General features: G+C 35.4%; 1 protein-coding gene across 1 annotated transcript; it reads right to left on the reverse strand.

The window, feature by feature from the left end:
* Positions 1-13,113: 13,113 nt before the first annotated feature.
* LOC121381438 (translation initiation factor IF-2-like) lies at positions 13,114-18,171 on the reverse strand. Its single transcript, XM_041510752.1, has 3 exons — positions 17,961-18,171; positions 16,129-16,223; positions 13,114-14,637 (listed from the first exon to the last, which is right to left on the reverse strand). The coding sequence occupies exons 2-3, from the start codon at positions 16,190-16,192 to the stop codon at positions 14,336-14,338; spliced, it is 366 nt and encodes a 121-aa protein (XP_041366686.1). The 5' UTR covers positions 16,193-16,223; positions 17,961-18,171; the 3' UTR covers positions 13,114-14,335.
* Between the last annotated feature and the right edge of the window lie 672 nt (positions 18,172-18,843).

Genomic DNA, 18,843 nt, shown 5'->3' on the forward strand with positions numbered 1-18,843 from the left:
GGCGAGAAAGAGAGAGACAGAGGTAGGTAGGTAAGTAGACAGACAAACAAACAGACAGACAGATATATATATATATAGATAGAAACATACATACATAGATATATAGGCAGAGAGGTGGGTAGGTAGATAAGTAGGTAAGCAGGTATGTATCTATGTAGCTTGGTATATATATATATATATATATATATATATATATATATATATATATATATATATATATATATATATATATATCTATATATATATATATATATCTATATATATCTATATATATATATATATATATATATATGCAGACAGATAGACAGATAAATAGACAGTTAGACAAAGAGACACATAGAAAATATGTAGATATTAGGTACTTTGATTTCTTTCTATAGGTGTTGAAACACCCCTCCCAGTATCTAACGTTCTACGTACGGAACGGCCCTGCGTGCAAGGTCCTTGCTGTTTTACATTAATTATGTACCTGGATGCAGGTAAAAAACACATCCTGCTGAATCACAACAAAAGTAATGTCTTCACGTGACGTAGTCTGTACTCTGTAGTCTGTGTTGTACCACAACAAAACACTTATTAATCACATCTAACTCCAACGCTATCGCATGTCAAACAGTACGAAACGTTTCTTTTGCAAATCACTGTGAACAATTTACATTTACATGACAAACCTTGACTACAAATATTTACATGATTACTGTATTTGTTTGGAAAACGACAATATTTGAAACATTTAACCACACACACACACACGCGCGCGCGCGCACGCACGCACGCACACACACACACACACACACACACACACACGTGTGTATGTATGTATGAATGTATGTATTCATACATACATACATACATACATACATACATACATATAAAATATCTTACATTTTCAGTGCAATCAAAGTATGTGATATTTGATAGATAACTTTGCACAAAATTATATCGAGGTCACGGAACTAGGTTTATTGACATTTAAGCAAACATACTAGGGTGACTCCCCACAATCGAAGTATCCATTCATAGTAATCAAATAAAAACATTTCAATGGCAATTTTACTCTAAAAGCTGTCCAGCGTTCAGAAAACAAACAACTTTACGCACTAGTTTATTTCCATGTAAGGACATCCAAAACGACGTCATTCGAGTTTGAATATCTAGTAATGGCGGACTGGAATTAAAACTGCGTGTACAGTTGTCACGGGGATCCTATAATACCCGTAACTGAATAAAACACGATTATCCAAATATCTCTCCTAACTGTATATCTATTAGATCTCTCTGTAACGGGCAGTTATACCCGCGTGGCTCGTCTCTAGGTATGAACAGAGATAAGATCTTATATAAAGTATATATAATATAGCACGTTTAGTTCACTAGAAAACACAACAAAAACACAATACACTTTGGAATCTGTATTAATCTACGCTGACAAATGTACTGCCGCAGTAGTTAATTAACAACAACAAATAGTAACAACCCAGAACTGATCACTTAATTAGTTAATCACTAGGTGTCTAGTTTATACAATATTCTAATCACTTCACCGTGACACAACACACACACACACGTGTGATAATTGAGAAACGCTTCCAGGGGAACTTAATTAATAAAGGAATTACAACTCTATTCCTAACTGGTTAATTTTTAATTAACCCATAACTACTCATTCGGTAACCTTGTAATACAGAATTAATACTGGTACCTATCACAATAAAGACAATAACCTACAGGTCCTCTAGGATGACTGGTTAAGCTTTATATAAATTAGAACAGTGAGCCTACAGTTTACTGCGTCAGATTACCGGCAGCACCGTCTAAATAATATTGGTATAATACAGTATTAAAATATTTAAAGTCACATCAGTCACATCAAGGTTATACAACAGAGCAGAAATAATATTTACCAAGTCCAAACGGACGCGTTCCCTGGAAGCTTCCAATATGTTTCTCCCTGATATCTCTAAAACCCTAGCTATTTGTTATAAAATCCCAGTATCGCCTGGAGGTACAACGCAGTTCTCCCCCTATCAAGTGATATTTCCACAGCGACCAAGCCGGCAGATTTTTCTTAGATGGCCAGACTTGCTGACGCCTAGTCGCCAAAATCACGGTCGTAAAAACCGCACTCGCGGAGGTATTACGTAACTACTGGCCACATGGCCTCCGCATCTGGTCTGGGTGTGTATTGGAAAGAGCACGACCACCGTCGCGCAGAGGTATTACGTAACAAAGTGCCCATCCTGGCTTAATTGCATATTGGAACTGCACACGGCGCTCTAAAACAATTAATATAGCCACAGGCGAAAATAAAATTAAGAGCATGTTCCGTCACACACCCCCACCTCAAAAAGGATATTTCCTCTACTCTAGGAATAGGGAAATATACTATATTAAAACAAAAAGTGCGTTAACCGACGCATCCGGGCATTTATAACACATAGTAATAAGGTGACTACCAGTAATCACACTGCGTCTCTGAGTCCCTGGTATATAATAAAATATATAAAAACAAATCAAGAATGTCAACACATTATCATAATGTTCAACTTCGGGACAGGGCATCAGCGATTACATTGGATGTGCCCTTGATATGTTCAATGGTAATTGGGAATTCCTGCAGAAGAAGACTCCATCTCAAAACTCTCTGATTGGTGGCTTTCATTCTGTGAATGAAAGTGAGCGGATTATGGTCCGTAAAGACCACCACTTGATGCACTGCCGATTTCACGTAGATCTGAAAATGCTTCAGAGCTTGTACCGTGGCCAAAGCTTCCTTCTCTATAGTGGAATAGTTCACCTGGTGTTTGTCAAACTTTTTGGAGAAGAAACTTACAGGATGGTCCAGTCCATTTTCGTCTTCTTGGAACAGCACAGCTCCAGCTCCTACGTCACTGGCATCCACAGCCAGCTTGAAAGGCATTCGGTAGTCTGGTGCTGCCATCACGGGAGACGAGGAGAGCATCTGCTTGAGACGGTTGAATGACTTCTCGCATTCATCTGACCACTGGAACTTTGTTTCCTTCTTTTTCAGTGTCGCACGTTTTCCAGGTTTTCTCCGATAGGCATGCTGTCGAATCGGTGTAGCGTTGGGTTCCAAGCGCACATCCTGGCTTAAGGTATTGGTAACCGTTGGAAGGTCCTGACAAATGCAAATATTGTCTTGTATCAACGTAGTCAACTTTGCTCGCTGGGGGCTCAAGTCTGCTAGAATCTGGTTGTTGGTTAATTTTCTCTCTGCAGTCTTGACGTCATCACAGGAAACTGAGTGACTCTCAATTTGGACCGGTAACTCTGGAACTATCGGCAGTCTGTCAAAATAACCTTTTAGCAAATTGATGTGACAATACCTACTTTTCCTAACCCTATCAGGAGTGTTTATCACATACCCTGTCGCATTAACTCGTTTGTGCACAACATAGGGACCGAAATACCGGTTCTGTAATGAACCCCGTTTATTGGGAAGGTACAGCAGCACCTTATCCCCTGGTTTAAATTCCCGACTCCTAGCCTTTCTATTAAACACTGATTTTATTTTGCTCTGAGCATAGCTCAGATGCTTCCTAGCTAGTTTGGTCGCCGGCAACCTCCTATCTCTAACTCTCTTATTCATTAATACTCCCTCAGTTAACAATGTAGTGCGAGCTGCCAACAAATTTGGATCAGCCCCCTGCTATAGGATTTACTCTTGTCTATTACAAGGTAAGTCCCCTCTATCAAACACAACTGGTTCATTTCCCCTCTGCGGGAGATCAACCGGTTCCACCACATTTAGTTCCTCAGTTGACTTATCTACCATTTTACTGATAACCTCATCCACTCCAATTTCATGGCTCACACACGTATCAGACAAATCACAAATATCCTCTGGGTCTCGTGTTACCTTTCTGGCCATAGCCCTAGTCTTTACACACTCAGGATCTCTAATCTCCTCAACCTCACTCTCTTCTACTGGTAAAGGGCTGTCTTTAATTAACAATTGGTCACATTTCGGCTGACTAGTCAAATCATTACCCAACACAACTCCTATGTTTTAAACAGGCAAGTCCTTTACAACACCCATAATGACTGGTCCCGTCACAAACTTCGAACACAAGAAAACGTTATGTAACCGGACAAACATTTTTTCTCCAGTAACCGAGGTTAAAGCCAAACTACGTCCTGTATCTGAATTCTCAATACCAGCTAAACACTCTGACGTCATCAGTGACTGACTACACCCGGTATCTCGATAGATTGATGTTGCCTTAGGACTCAATTCTTGTTTCACATCACAAACCATATCAGTGGACACATACGGGTTTACTTTCTCTGCCATGGGACTAACCATTAACTCTCTCGCTAACGGAGCTGACCTCACTAAACCGACCACTTGCGCATTATCGCGTTTCCTTTTAAAACAGTCCCCGACAAGATGGTTATCCTTTTTACAGTAACTGCAATGTGGACGAAAAGTTCGTGCATTGGCTGATAATGCAGGTTTATCCTTACTTTGCCCACCAGGTACATTCCTTGCCTGACTAGCTGACCCACTAGAAGACTCTCCCCGATAGTTACTTTCCCGGGATAAACCTGGCTGAAATTTCTTCTTATCACCCTGTTGTAAAGAGCTACCCTGTACTGCCTGAGCTTTGTGTATTAACACGTAATCATCTGCCACTATGCCTGCCTCCTCTATCTTTTTGACATCACGATCCTCTAAATGAATACGTAAGCTAACTGTTAATCCATTTTTAATGTCCTGTAAGATCAACAACTCCCGTAACTCGGTATATGACTCTACCTGATGAGACACCACCCATTTATCAAACATCCCTGCCTTCTTAGCCACAAACTCACTATAAGACTGACCCTGCGTTTTTCTCAACTCGCTATACCGTAAACGATAATCCTCAGGTCGTAATTCATACGCCCTCAACACTGCCGCCTTAACTAGGTCGTACTGACTTGCTCACTCATCACTCATTGAATTATAAGCTACACTAGCCTTCCCCTTAAACTTAGACACGGCTAACAATGTCCACTTAGACTGCGGCCAATTTAGCTGCTTAGCGGCCCGTTCAAAATGTTGGAAGAAAATATCTACCTCCTGGTCATCTAATACAGGCACTGATATATAAGCCTCCGACATGTTAAACCCATTTCCGGTCTCCCGTCTAACTTCTTCAGTATTCAACTTTAACTCATGTTCCAACTTTAATTTTGCTAACTGGAATTCTCTATCTCTATCTCTATCTTCTCTATCCCTCTCTTCTCTCTCTCTCTCTCTCTCTCTCTCTCTCTCTCTCTCCTCTCCCCCCCTCTCTCTCTCTCTCTCTCTCTCTCTCTCTCTCTCTCTCTCTCTCTCTCTCTCTCTCTCTCTCTCTCTTCTCTATCTCTATCTTCTTTCTCTCTATCCCTCTCTTCTCTTTCTCTCTCTCTCTATCCCTCTCTTCTCTTTCTCTATCTCTATCTCTATCTTCTCTATCTCTCTATCCCTATCTTCTTTCTCTCTATCCCCCTCTTCTCTTTCTCTCTCTCTCTCTCTCTCTCTCTCTCTCTCTCTCTCTCTCTCTCTCTCTCTCTCTCTCTCTCTCTCTCTCTCTCTCTCTCTCTCTCTAATGCACGTTCTTCTCTTTCATACTCAAGTTTTTTAAAAGCTAATTGTTGTTCCACACTTAACTCATTTATCTCTATCTCTGGAACAATATCACTGTCTTCCATAACAGGCCTATCACCAAAAACTTCCTGGATAATAATTGTATTTATATCACCTAAGGTTTTAGCTGATGTTAAATCAATTTCCCGCTCACTTGCGATTTCAACTAACTCGGCCTTACGTGCTCGCTTAATTTCCACTACACTGAGCGTAGGCCTATCCAGGAAATTCTTATCCATGTTTAGATATGACGCACTTATTATTAATTAATTTTCTAGTGAACAACGTTGCTACTTCTAGTTATTTGTAAAAATAATTTATAAAGCCCCCATTTACAAACAATACTTTTTTTAATATGCATGTCCCGTTTCAGATCCGGGACGAGCGCCCCAATTTTAATTCCTGTCACGGGGATCCTATAATACCCGTAACTGAATAAAACACGATTATCCAAATATCTCTCCTAACTGCATATCTATTAGATCTCTCTGTAACGGGCAGTTATACCCGCGTGGCTCGTCTCTAGGTATGAACAGAGATAAGATCTTATATAAAGTATATATAATATAGCACGTTTAGTTCACTAGAAAACACAACAAAAACACAATACACTTTGGAATCTGTATTAATCTACGCTGACAAATGTACTGCCGCAGTAGTTAATTAACAACAACAAATAGTAACAACCCAGAACTGATCACTTAATTAGTTAATCACTAGGTGTCTAGTTTATACAATATTCTAATCACTTCACCGTGACACAACACACACACGTGTGATAATTGAGAAACGCTTCCAGGGGAACTTAATTAATAAAGGAATTACAACTCTATTCCTAACTGGTTAATTTTTAATTAACCCTTAACTACTCATTCAGTAACCTTGTAATACAGAATTAATACTGGTACCTATCACAATAAAGACAATAACCTACAGTTTACCTAGGTCCTCTAGGATGACTGGTTAAGCTTTATATATATTAGAACAGTGAGCCTACAGTTTACTGCGTCAGATTACCGGCAGCACCGTCTAAATAATATTGGTATAATACAGTATTAAAATATTAAAAGTCACATCAATCACATCAAGGTTATATAACAGAGCAGAAATAATATTTACCAAGTCCAAACGGATGCGTTCCCTGGAAGCCTTCCAATATGTTTCTCCCTGATATCTCTAAAACTCTAGCTATTTATTATAAAATCCCAGTATCGCCTGGAGGTACAACGCGGTCCTCCCCCTATTAAGTGATATTTCCACAGCGACCAAGCTCGCATATTTTTCTTAGATGGCCAGACTTGATGACGCCTAGTCGCCAAAATCACGGTCGTAAAAACCGCACTCGCGGAGGTATTACGTAACTACTGGCCACATGGCCTCCGCACTTTGTCTGGGTGTGTATTTGAAAGAGCACGACCACCCTGGCGCAGAGGTATTACGTAACAAAGTGCCCACCTGGGCTTAAGTGCATATTGGAACTGCACACTGCACACGACACTCTAAAACAATTAATATCGCCACAGGCGAAAACAAAATTAAGAGCATGTTCTGTCACAACAGTTTAAAGAAACACGTTGTATTAAGCTTGAGATTATATGATAAATATATTATTACCCTCGTGTGTTTCGGTATCGTCAATATCATTTGTTACGAATAATAATAATGTATTATGCTCGCCAGATATATATTCATTTCAGCTGTCTACTATAATCCGTTTACGTGAAAAGGGAACCGATGAATTGGCATATAACTCTATAATTAATAATGTTAAAACTAACATGAAAATATATTATTAACCTGTAAACTCATACCAACTCCCATATTTTTAAAATTATTTTTTATTTTATTTTATTATTATTATCTTTTTATTTTTTTTATTTTTTTTTACAAAAAACAGTCTGTCAGTAAGACAGTTTTGTTTCAAATAAATTACCATCGAATTGTATAAGTTATTGTGATTTGTTTTATTGTCCCAGAAGAATACGTAGTGTTAGGGTTAGGGCCCTAAATCACTACAATACATAGCATATATATTAGTAGCAACATATACAGGTAATTACATAGACATATCTAGTATGAAGAAATATTCTTTAAACTCCTCTAGGGCACTAAATCACTACAATACATAGCATAGATATTAGTAGCAACATATACAGGTAATAACATAGACATATCTAGTATGAAGAAATAGTCTTTAAACTCCTCTAGGGCACTAAATCACTACAATACATAGCATATATATTAGTAGCAACATATACAGGTAATTACATAGACATATCTAGTATGAAGAAATATTCTTTAAACTCCTCTAGGGCACTAAATCACTACAATACATAGCATAGATATTAGTAGCAACATATACAGGTAATAACATAGACATATCTAGTATGAAGAAATAGTCTTTAAACTCCTCTAGGGCACTAAATCACTACAATACATAGCATATATATTAGTAACAACATATACAGGTAATAACATAGACATATCTAGTATGAAGAAATATTCTTTAAACTCCTCTAGGGCACTGACTTAAATTGAAAAGAAAGATAGAGAAAAAGAAAAACAAAAGAAAAGAAAGAGAAAAAACGGAAATAAGGAACGAAAGAAGGAACAGAGTTACTTCGTGCACAATTGCGCATATATCGCAGTATATTCATAGATACCCACATACATAAATGCATACACATATATATTATACATGTTCATATATCTACCAGAAATATATACGGAAGAGATTAAATTAAAAGTTTATATTTGTTCTAAAATGTAGACTGAATTTTATTTCTAAGCAAGCTGTTTCCATGTCTATATTATATTTAAGTCTCAGTAAAATAGTGTTTGCCACGTTGCCCATTCATTATTAAATCCATCGTATTTACAAGTTTTTAAAAGAATGTACCTTTCCATTTCAAATTTCTGTTGCAGTACGTCATGCACAGCGTTAATCCTTTAACATTTCGTTTGCATTTTTATACTGTATATATAATATTTTATATTAATTATTATTATTTTTTACCAAACCAAACATTATAATAATTTTATCAAAATGATTAATTTTGAATTTTAATACATGGGTGAGGAGAAAATGGTGGAGCAGTCAAGGCTGGCACAGTAATCGATACTGTAGTACACTGATACTAAAGGTGGAATTGCACTGTTGATCTGGCTTTGCTATCAACTGCCTTCATCCCTGTATCAAAAAAGGAGACTTAACCTATGCAGTGTGGTGATAATTAGTAAGGGATTAAAACAAAATCATTCAAATTTGTTTTTAAAAAATGCGATTATAAAACGTAAGAATATGTTTTGATATGGGTTTTAGCGTTATTAATTATAGAGTTCCATGTATGCCAATTCATCGGTTCCCTTTTGACGCATACGGATTATAGAATACCGTTCGCTACAGATCGTTTCGTTTAAAATTTAAAAAATAATATTCTTAAGTTAGGTTTGTGCGAATGTATATCATAGGCCAGCATACACCACACAATGTCAGGTCACGTCACGTCACGTTACGTTCCGTCACTTCACGTTACGCCACGTTACGTCACGCTACCCATACCACACAACAGTATATCACAATTGTATTAGAATATTGTGTATTTGTTTTAGCAATCGATTTAGTCCAGCCGAATCACTATATGAATGTAGAACCACTTACTGAAAAAGCATGACGACTGGATTGTCTTTCAAAGTTACAAGCTTAAGTGAAATGTTATATATATAATATCTAATTGTTCTATCTGGGTTTTCAAATTTTAAAATTTTTTGGGACATTTAATATTTATTACAAACATATTACTGAAATTAATACTCTATATTCCTATTTTAGTAGGAGCGAATGTAATATGTTTGTAGTGAGGTGGTGCAATCTTTTAAAATAGGGACCTTGAGTAACCATGAAAGGGGTGCAACGTTTAAAAAGGGCACCTGTTGTATTCAAAAGTACACTAATGTATTATGAATTATGTATTATTATTATGTATTATTATGAATATTATTATTATTATTATTATTATTATTATTATTATAGTAATCTCCCACAAAAAGCTGAAAAAATATTGCATGTTACCCGCTAGAAACCAACAAATACATAATATATATATAATACATAAATACATATACTAAACTCAGGATGTTTGAATTTGCATCACAGTCTTGGAGAGTGCATTTCCCAGTACCATTCTCTTGGATTCGCGCCAATTTAGATTGTTTTTCCTTATTTTTATTAATTCAATACGTTTTTACCAAGTACCGTGTAGCAATGCATATTCTTCAGACGTCATTCGTGGATACGTATTTATAGGATATTAAATGATAACCCATTTCATATCATCTTTATGTCCCGAGTGAAATAAGGTTCAATTGTCACGAGTTTAGTGGCAGTAGTAATATCCTACTTATTACCCATAATCGATCTTACTTTATATGACTCAACTCGTTTGGTTGACCTTCCTGTAAGGTATTAGTGCGCCAGTTGATGATGTCATCAAGTAACGTCAAAGTGTTATGTCCCACTTGGCGTTCTAGCGGGAAGTATCATTTTGATATGTACCGAGATAGTTTTAGCTATATGGGTAATAAATATGGATACCGCTGTTAGACTTGCAATCCAATATCTATATCTTTCTGTAACACAGTATCGTTCTGATCTTAGGAAGAACAAATAGTCGTTACAGAAGAATTCTTTCGCAGCAATACAATTGTTGTTATGTCACCTTTGGATAGTTCCTTGTGCGTTTAATGCTACGATGGTGTCATGAATGGTTTCTGAAACGGACCTAATGTATATTTGTATTGAAAAGTTGCCAATGCCTTTCGGTTTGTCCTTAAAACTGTGTGATACCGCAGAACACAAAACTTATTTGGCTAATTGAATCATAACATTGTTGGTTGGATGATAGTGTTTAATCTATTGATTTTCCGTTATTAAACTGCTAGTAGAAAGGTATGTGTTACCTTAGATGAGTTGATTATTTCTGCTGTCTCTTATAAACAGGAATCACAACACAGTGTAGAGACTGCCATACATTATTACACTGACAATAGAAGGGGTTAAATCGAGGATGAACAACCAGAATGTGTTATGTCTACCATTTCACGTTCTTCTTCTTCTTCTTTTGTAAAGGAGTTTGTTTGGTGGACTACACACTTTGGACAAACTCGAAATTATTATGTGTAACATTCTTTAGATTAAAACACTTCTCTGTTAAAAAAATGGGTATATGTTTCGCTGAATTTTTGTTTTCGGTGGTGAAATAACATTTCTTCCAGTCGCACCAAACAATTATTAAATGAAATGGGGTTTTTTAACTATTAATTTCCCTGATTGTGTTCAAATGTGTCAAAGGATGCTCGGAGGTCTCTCACTCACACCAGTTAAGTATAAAAAGTCCTGATCAAAATTATACCGAACCATGTTTCTGCTTGTGATTATTTAAAACAACAGAATGATAACCAGAAAGCTGTATTAGCATTATGATGACGTGTGGCTAAATACGAACAAGGGCGGGACGTAGCCCAGTGGTAAAGCGCTCACCTGATGCGCGGTCGGCCTGGGGTCGATCCCCATCGATGGCAAATTGTGATATTGCTCGATTCAACCAGTGCACCACGACTGATATATCAAAGACCGTGGTATGTGATATCCTGTCTGTGGGAGGGTGCATATAAAAGACCCCTTGCCAGTAATGGAAAAATGTAGTGGGTTTCCTCTCTAAAACCATATTTCAACATTACCAAATGTTTGACATCCAATAGCCGATGATTAATAAATCAATGTGCTCTAGTAGTGTCGTTAACCAAACAACTTTAATTTTAAATACAAGCAACTGACATAACATTTAAAAACTTTAAACTTTGTTGTCAGTTGTTTGTATTTAAAATTACCTTTTAGAGATAAAAATACAGTACCTGTCAATTATGATTATATATACCAGATGTAGTGATTGTGTGAGTAGTAAAGTATGTTTAAAATGTGAAAACATTATTTTCACCAAAGAGACGAAAAGGGTATGCACAGGTTCAAAATATGTAACAGCATCAGCCATGATTTTAGTCTGTGATTTATCGTATTTAGTAGATATAGCCTCCAAATGACCACCACAAACCCTCTGAACGGCCCCACCCCCAGGAGCCCATTGACATGATAACCCCGATGGAACATCTTCTGTGCCAGAATGATATGGCATCATTTGAAGTCCACACAAGTCCCCTAAAGTTCCTCAGAAGTTGCCATATGCAGACCCCTAAAAGCCGAAGCAGAAGTTATACTGCTCGACACAAAGAGAAAATTTACAACTAGAAAACTGAAGTCATCCCTTTTGTCATACATCTCAGTCTGGAGACCAATGTCGCTTTGAATCTCTATGCATAGATCGAGGTAAGACACTGATTTAATACCTTCAGATGTTTCTTTATTTCTAACTCTTGTGGGTAAATCAAAGGAAGGTAATCCATAATCCTTCTATCATTGAATGGTATAAGATCATCAATGTAGCGGAAAGTAAAGTTAATAGTTTCAGCCGGATTCCTTTGTTTTGAAATTCTTATTCATTTACATAGAGAAACAAATCGGCGAGTAGTGGAGCACAATTTCCATTTTCTGTCTACATGTCCTATCCCCAAATATGATAATGAGAGAGCCCAGCATATCACATCTGTCTTTCTCAGTATACTTTGGTCTGGATTCTTTCTTGGTCTTTATGAATTGTCCAGATTCGTGGAAGATGGTTATTTACCTATATCCTCACCGACCGCTCTTTGCAACAAATAAATACCCCATCGGTAGTTGGGTACAATTTTGAATCGAACTTTAGTCTCATCTACAGATTTACTTTCTTGAGCTCTGAATACATGGATATTAATCTATAATCAGCTTATTCAGCTCAGAAACTCTAAACTGTTTGAACAGAAAACACTGTAAAAAACTTTAAGAGTATTCTAGGAATGGAACTGTGTACGGCAAATATGACAGACTACCATCTTCTGTAAATTCGTAGGTGGTCTTTGTAAAACGATTCGTGTATAAATATAACACTAATATAATAAACGTATGCCCAGCCGGAATAATATTCATATCCAGCATTTTAAAGAGACTTGCCTAAGTTTGCTGCATTGTAAGATGTTTCCGACTAATAAAATATTTCGACGATTAAACTTGTATATTAAATATATTTTCTTGTATATTTAGTGCGTTTCTGGTCGTCTTAATATTTGTTTCCAAATAATTTCGTACGTACATTTTTTTTTTTAGGAAATAAAATGAAAATTAAACTAGTACAAATATTAGAACGATCAGAAATACGTTTAATATACAGCCACTAAAATTTTAAACAAGAAAATATATTTAATATGTAAGTTTAATCGTAGAAACATTTTATTAGTCGATAACATCTTAAAAATTGCAGCAAACTCAGGAATGTCCCTTTAAGAAACATGTTCATACTAATAATACATATAAAAACAAAACACTATTATCAGCTGTATAAACTGTTTATTGCCATTAAATTTGATATAACATATATATGTACAAATCTACTATATTGTCCAACTGAAATTGAATAGTATCTGCTTGAAAATAATACTTATTTCTTCACTTACGAATACGTTTATGGCGGTGTATGTTTTTTATCTCCAAGATAAACGCCACCGCTCAGAAACTCTAGACTGTTTGAACAGAAAACACAGTAAAATTATTTAAGAGTATTCTAGGAATGTAACTGCGTACGGCAGATATGACAGACTACCCACATGTACATCTGTTAAAGAAGTAACTTTAAATTTAAAGTCTACTGTATAACGTTTTCGTTTTTGTTTATTTCCACTCACCGGACTTGATGGAAAGGCTGTATCTAACCTAATAGATCACAAATGATACTAATTCAGTCATAGCAATTCAAAGGTGAAAGAATCTCACTAATTGTGTTCGCTACTTTGCCAATGTAAGCTAACACCGAGTGCTAAATAACAATGCAAGTTACACGTGCATATCGGTAAGTATATATATATATATATATATATATATATATATATATATATATATATATATAATTATTCTAAAATTACCAAAGAATGCATTCTAATTCCACTTTACGTTTATTGATGTTTAAAATATTAGGTTTACTTAAGAATTACAAATCTTCAGTTTAGGAGTACATTTAATGTAAAAATATGCATGCATATATATATATATATATATATATATATATATATATATATATATATATATATATATATATATAAAGCAATATACTAGTCACACAGTATGCGAGTGTAAAGAAACACTAAGCTATTCCAAGCACACAGATTATTGTATTTAAGTTTATTAATGTTTAAAATATCAATTATATTTCAGGTCTTCATTTTGAGAGTATACTCCATATAAAAGTATGAATTGAAGCCATATGTAAATAACTATACGACAATTTTAAAGTTGATTAATGTTTACAATATTAATTTGATAGTTTTCAAAGCTTATTTTTGAGAGTACATTTAATATACTAAATATGCGTAAATGTTATATACATGTATTTAATAAATATTTACGAGTACAAATAAACACTAGGCTATAATATCACGCACACAGAACTTCCAAGCGTGATTATATAGCGTTCTCCCGAGTCGTACACTGCCAGGTGCTGGTCTGGGTTTTTTTTCTTTTCATACTGCGGGCAAGAAAACGTGAACTGTGGCTTGAGATTACCAGATATCAAACATGCTGTCCATCATTCGCCAGTACATGAGCCGCGAATACCAGTTTCTGTTCGGTCGCTGCCACAGTCCTCCCTGTATGGGGCCTTGTCCTCCTTGTATGGGACCTTGTCCTCCTTGTATGGGGCCTTGTCCTCCTTGTATGGGACCTTGTCCTCCTTGTATGGGACCTTGTCCTCCCGGTGTGCGACCTTGTCCCTGTCCCCCACTTACCACCCCATGTGGTGGATACTGACCTAACATCAAGGGGTTTGGTTGTCCAAATAGTGCCATACCAAGAGGTCCTCCTACTGAAAAATACAAAGGTAAAAAAAATGTTAATACTACTACTACTGATAATAATACCAAAATTATGATATGATTATAGTGATGACGACGACGACGACGATGATGATGATAATGATGATTAAATATATATATATATTAGAAGAAAAATAAGACGACAATGATTATGATGATAATGATGATGTCATCATCATAATATTACTAAAGAAGACGATATTAATGATGTACTGTTGTTTTTGTTCCTAACAGTGATACTGTTGTTACGCTTGAAAGTGATGGAACTCATGTCTGTCTTCAAAGTTGTTAGTGTTTGTTAAATGTGGATACTTCACACACAATTATCAATGTTCTATGACGCAATTTTCGCAGGATATAGCCGAGTGGTAGGGCGCTCCAATGAGGTGCAGTGAATGTTTATCCAGTCCAAACCTTTCTGCATGGCTGGTACACCAAAGGCCGTGGTATCGAATATCGTTTCTATGGGAAAATGCATATAAAAGGTTTCTTGTTGCTTTATGAATAGGGGACGTTTGTGTGACTATAGCTGGTTTCCTCTCTCTCGTTCAGTCATCCACGATTATCAACATGTTGGACGTCATATGAGATGCACAAATGACAATATTCGATATAAACGCCGTATTTTCTTTTTAAATAATAAAGATACATTAATTACCAGTTACTTAATTCTAAGGTACCGTGTTTTTGTATTCAGTTGTTTTGCTTAAATCTTATTACCGGAAGTATGGAATAAGGAAATATTACGATTTGAACTGAGTGTTCTGACATTTCACAAATTAATGCAGAACATAACGAAACAACGAAATGTATCGCTAAAGTTTGACTACACCACTAGAGCACACTGATTTATTAATCGGCTATTGATGTCAAATATTTGGTATTTTTTACTTATAGTCTTAGAGAGAAAACCCGCTACATTTTTCCTTTAGTAGCAAGGGATCTTTTATATGTACCATACGACGGCTTTTGATATACCAGTCGCATTGCACTGGCTAAAAGAGAAATAGCCTAATGAGCCCACCAATGGGTATCGATCCTAGACCGACCGCGCATCAAGCGAGCGCTTTACCACTGGGTAATGGAGACGTCACTTCTGCCACGTGTTAATACTAGATTAGTGCCCAACTCTGTCACTACCATATTTGTGTCTGGGATCTATACACTTTTAAAAAAGGATATTGGGACATATTATATATATATATATATATATATATATATATATATATATATATATATATATATATATATATATATATATATATATATACGTAGAGGTAAAATTACATTGGGAGAGGGGAGGGGCGTTCCTCGTAATTGTACGTGTTATTAATCAAACACTTTACATCAACTTAACAATTTACAGTTGGGTATGTTCACTTCAATAACACCAGTGTGACCAAATTTTAAAATATTTGTACTCGTGTTTACTTATACAAATAAAATACTTTGAAATGTGATAATTTTTATTTGAAACTTACATGCACTTTGTGAGATTTGAACTACAGCCGCTAAGACGGCGATGCAAAACACAAATCTCATCATGGCTCGACTAGATGAACCGGTCTGAAACAAACTAAGAACAAACAGTTTACGATATGCACTACTCTACCTATACAGATGCAGAGTAAACAGAAAAGAGAAATTAATCCATATCAAATTTATGTTCAAAAATTACATACATAATATATACAGTAACTAGAAGCAATGTATTGATTCTGGTGCACGCAAATTATTCTGTTTTACAAAACATGTATTCTAGCATTAATGTATCCAGTATAAATTCTAGCACAGCATAAATATATATCCTAATATAGTCTGAAACAAAACAAGAACAAACAGTTTACAATATGTACTACGCTACCTATTCAGAGACAAATTAAACAGAGGACAAATAGTCACAAGCAAATTAATTTTAAAAAGTACATACAGAATATATACAGTGACTAGAAGCAATACGTTGATTGAGTTGCACGCAGATTAAACATGTATTCTAACATTAATATATCCAGTGTAACTTTTAGCATAGCATAAATATATTATAACAATTAAGAATACTTATGTATTAGTAAGTAACTATATACTACTTTTGGTTTATTTCTTGGATACTGTTGATATACTACCTATAATCATTCACATAATCCATTGGTCAACCTAGCAATATAAATCAGCAATCGTGACTAAGTTCATTTTCCACACTTTAAAACGCGGAATACTGGCATTTTTATTCTTTTATTTTTGTTTGTAAAAAATGTAAAGCAATGCAGAATATATAGGTTCGTTTGACATGTGGCCTGTTTCATTATTACTTAGTACATGTATATCTTAAGGTTTAACATACAAATAGTTAAATGTCAACATATTTTGATTTTGTGTCTGACTTTCATCTTTAGGTAATTATACAAAATATATTTATGAGTATAGTGTTTGTAAAACATGTTTAGGTAATTATACAAAATATGTTTATGAGTATAGTGTTTGTAAAACATGTTATCGTTGGGTAATTATACAAAATATGTTTACGAGTATAGTGTTTGTAAAACATGTCATCTTTAGGTAATTATACAAAATATGTTTACGAGTATAGTGTTTGTAAAACATGTCATCGTTGGGTAATTATACAAAATATGTTTACGAGTATAGTGTTTGTAAAACATGTCATCGTTGGGTAATTATACAAAATATATTTAAGAGTATAGTGTTTGTAAAACAGGGGAAAATATTTAAAAATATAATACACACTTTTGACATATGGCCACTGGTACCAAGAAACAAAAGTTGTGTTTTAGTATTTTAAAAATGCACATTTCATATTATGTGTTACTATGCTGGACAGTCTATACATATTAATACATGGAAAGACAGACATTCTGACAGATGGATAAAGAGTTGGATATATATATATATATATATATATATATATATATAGATAATATATAGAGAGAGAGATCAGATATAGAGATATAGAGATAGAGAGAGAGAGAGAGAGAGAGAGAGAGAGGAGAGAGAGAGAGAGAGAGAAGAGAGAGAGAGAGAGAGAGAGAGAGAGGAGAGAGAGAGAGAGAGAGAGAGAACCGTAGACGAATAGACAGACTCATGCAATTAAATTAATGATTGCCTCAAAAGTAAGCTTTACGAATCTCTCAAAAGAGTAACTTACTAACAAAATCTTTTGTCGTAAAATTGCAAAGATTCATGATATGACATTGCATTCATTAATCAAGCGTCAGTGGAACATGATATAATTTGTAAGTTTGATAATTTCTCCAGTTTTTATCACTGACATGTTAAAGAATTAAGCTGAACCACTTACCTTGACAGTTTTTCTTTGTTCGTTGTTCACGGCGCATGGAAATGCTTTTATTTAAATCAGAAGACACACTGTAAACATGCACATCCAATCGTTCTATCATTTGGATACCTTAACCTTTATTTTATGCTAAATATGTAGCATTACAGGTTGTTTTAGTCATATTATTCGTCTAAGTTGAAACATGTTTCATACACAACCTAAACGGTCAAGGTTATATTAGAAACATTAATGGTACACTTTTATGAGGGTTGTTCCAAACTAAATATCGCTTGTGTGTAAAATAACTCTACTGGTTTTAGGCTTGTTGTATGACCTGTTTCATATGTAATAAATATTACATGTAAGTAGTGTTTGCAAGTTGTTGTATATTACATTTTTCGTGGATCGTGAATATAACACATAGTGTTTGTATGTGGTTGCATATATGTTTTCGTGAGTAGCGAAAATCACATTTAAATAGTGTTTGTGTGTTGTTCACATTAACTGTTCTATCTAGGAGCCAGATGGTACCTATTTGTATTTTTATATATATAGATAGTATGAAATGTTTAAGTCACCAAATGAAAAACTCCAAACAAACCAAAACAAAATAAAAAACATTCGCAATGCAGAGGGCTGTGTTGTTTGTTTGTTTATACTAATTTTCCTGCTGATATCTAATGATGGTTGGAGCACGCTGTCCTGGGCAAACATAATCAGCTATCTGAGCTCCCTGTCCAGAATAGTGGGTTAATGAGAGAGAAGTCGGTGTAGTGGCCTTACACCTACTTACTGAGTCGTTAAAATCGCTCTGTGTGGGAGCCAGGATACGAACCGGGTACCTACCAGCCTTAAACCCGAACGCTTAATCACTACAGCATCTAGGCCGGTATGTGTATTCTTG

Source organism: Gigantopelta aegis, chromosome 9 (genome assembly GCF_016097555.1).
Source record: "Gigantopelta aegis isolate Gae_Host chromosome 9, Gae_host_genome, whole genome shotgun sequence".
NCBI classification, from domain to species: domain Eukaryota; kingdom Metazoa; phylum Mollusca; class Gastropoda; order Neomphalida; family Peltospiridae; genus Gigantopelta; species Gigantopelta aegis.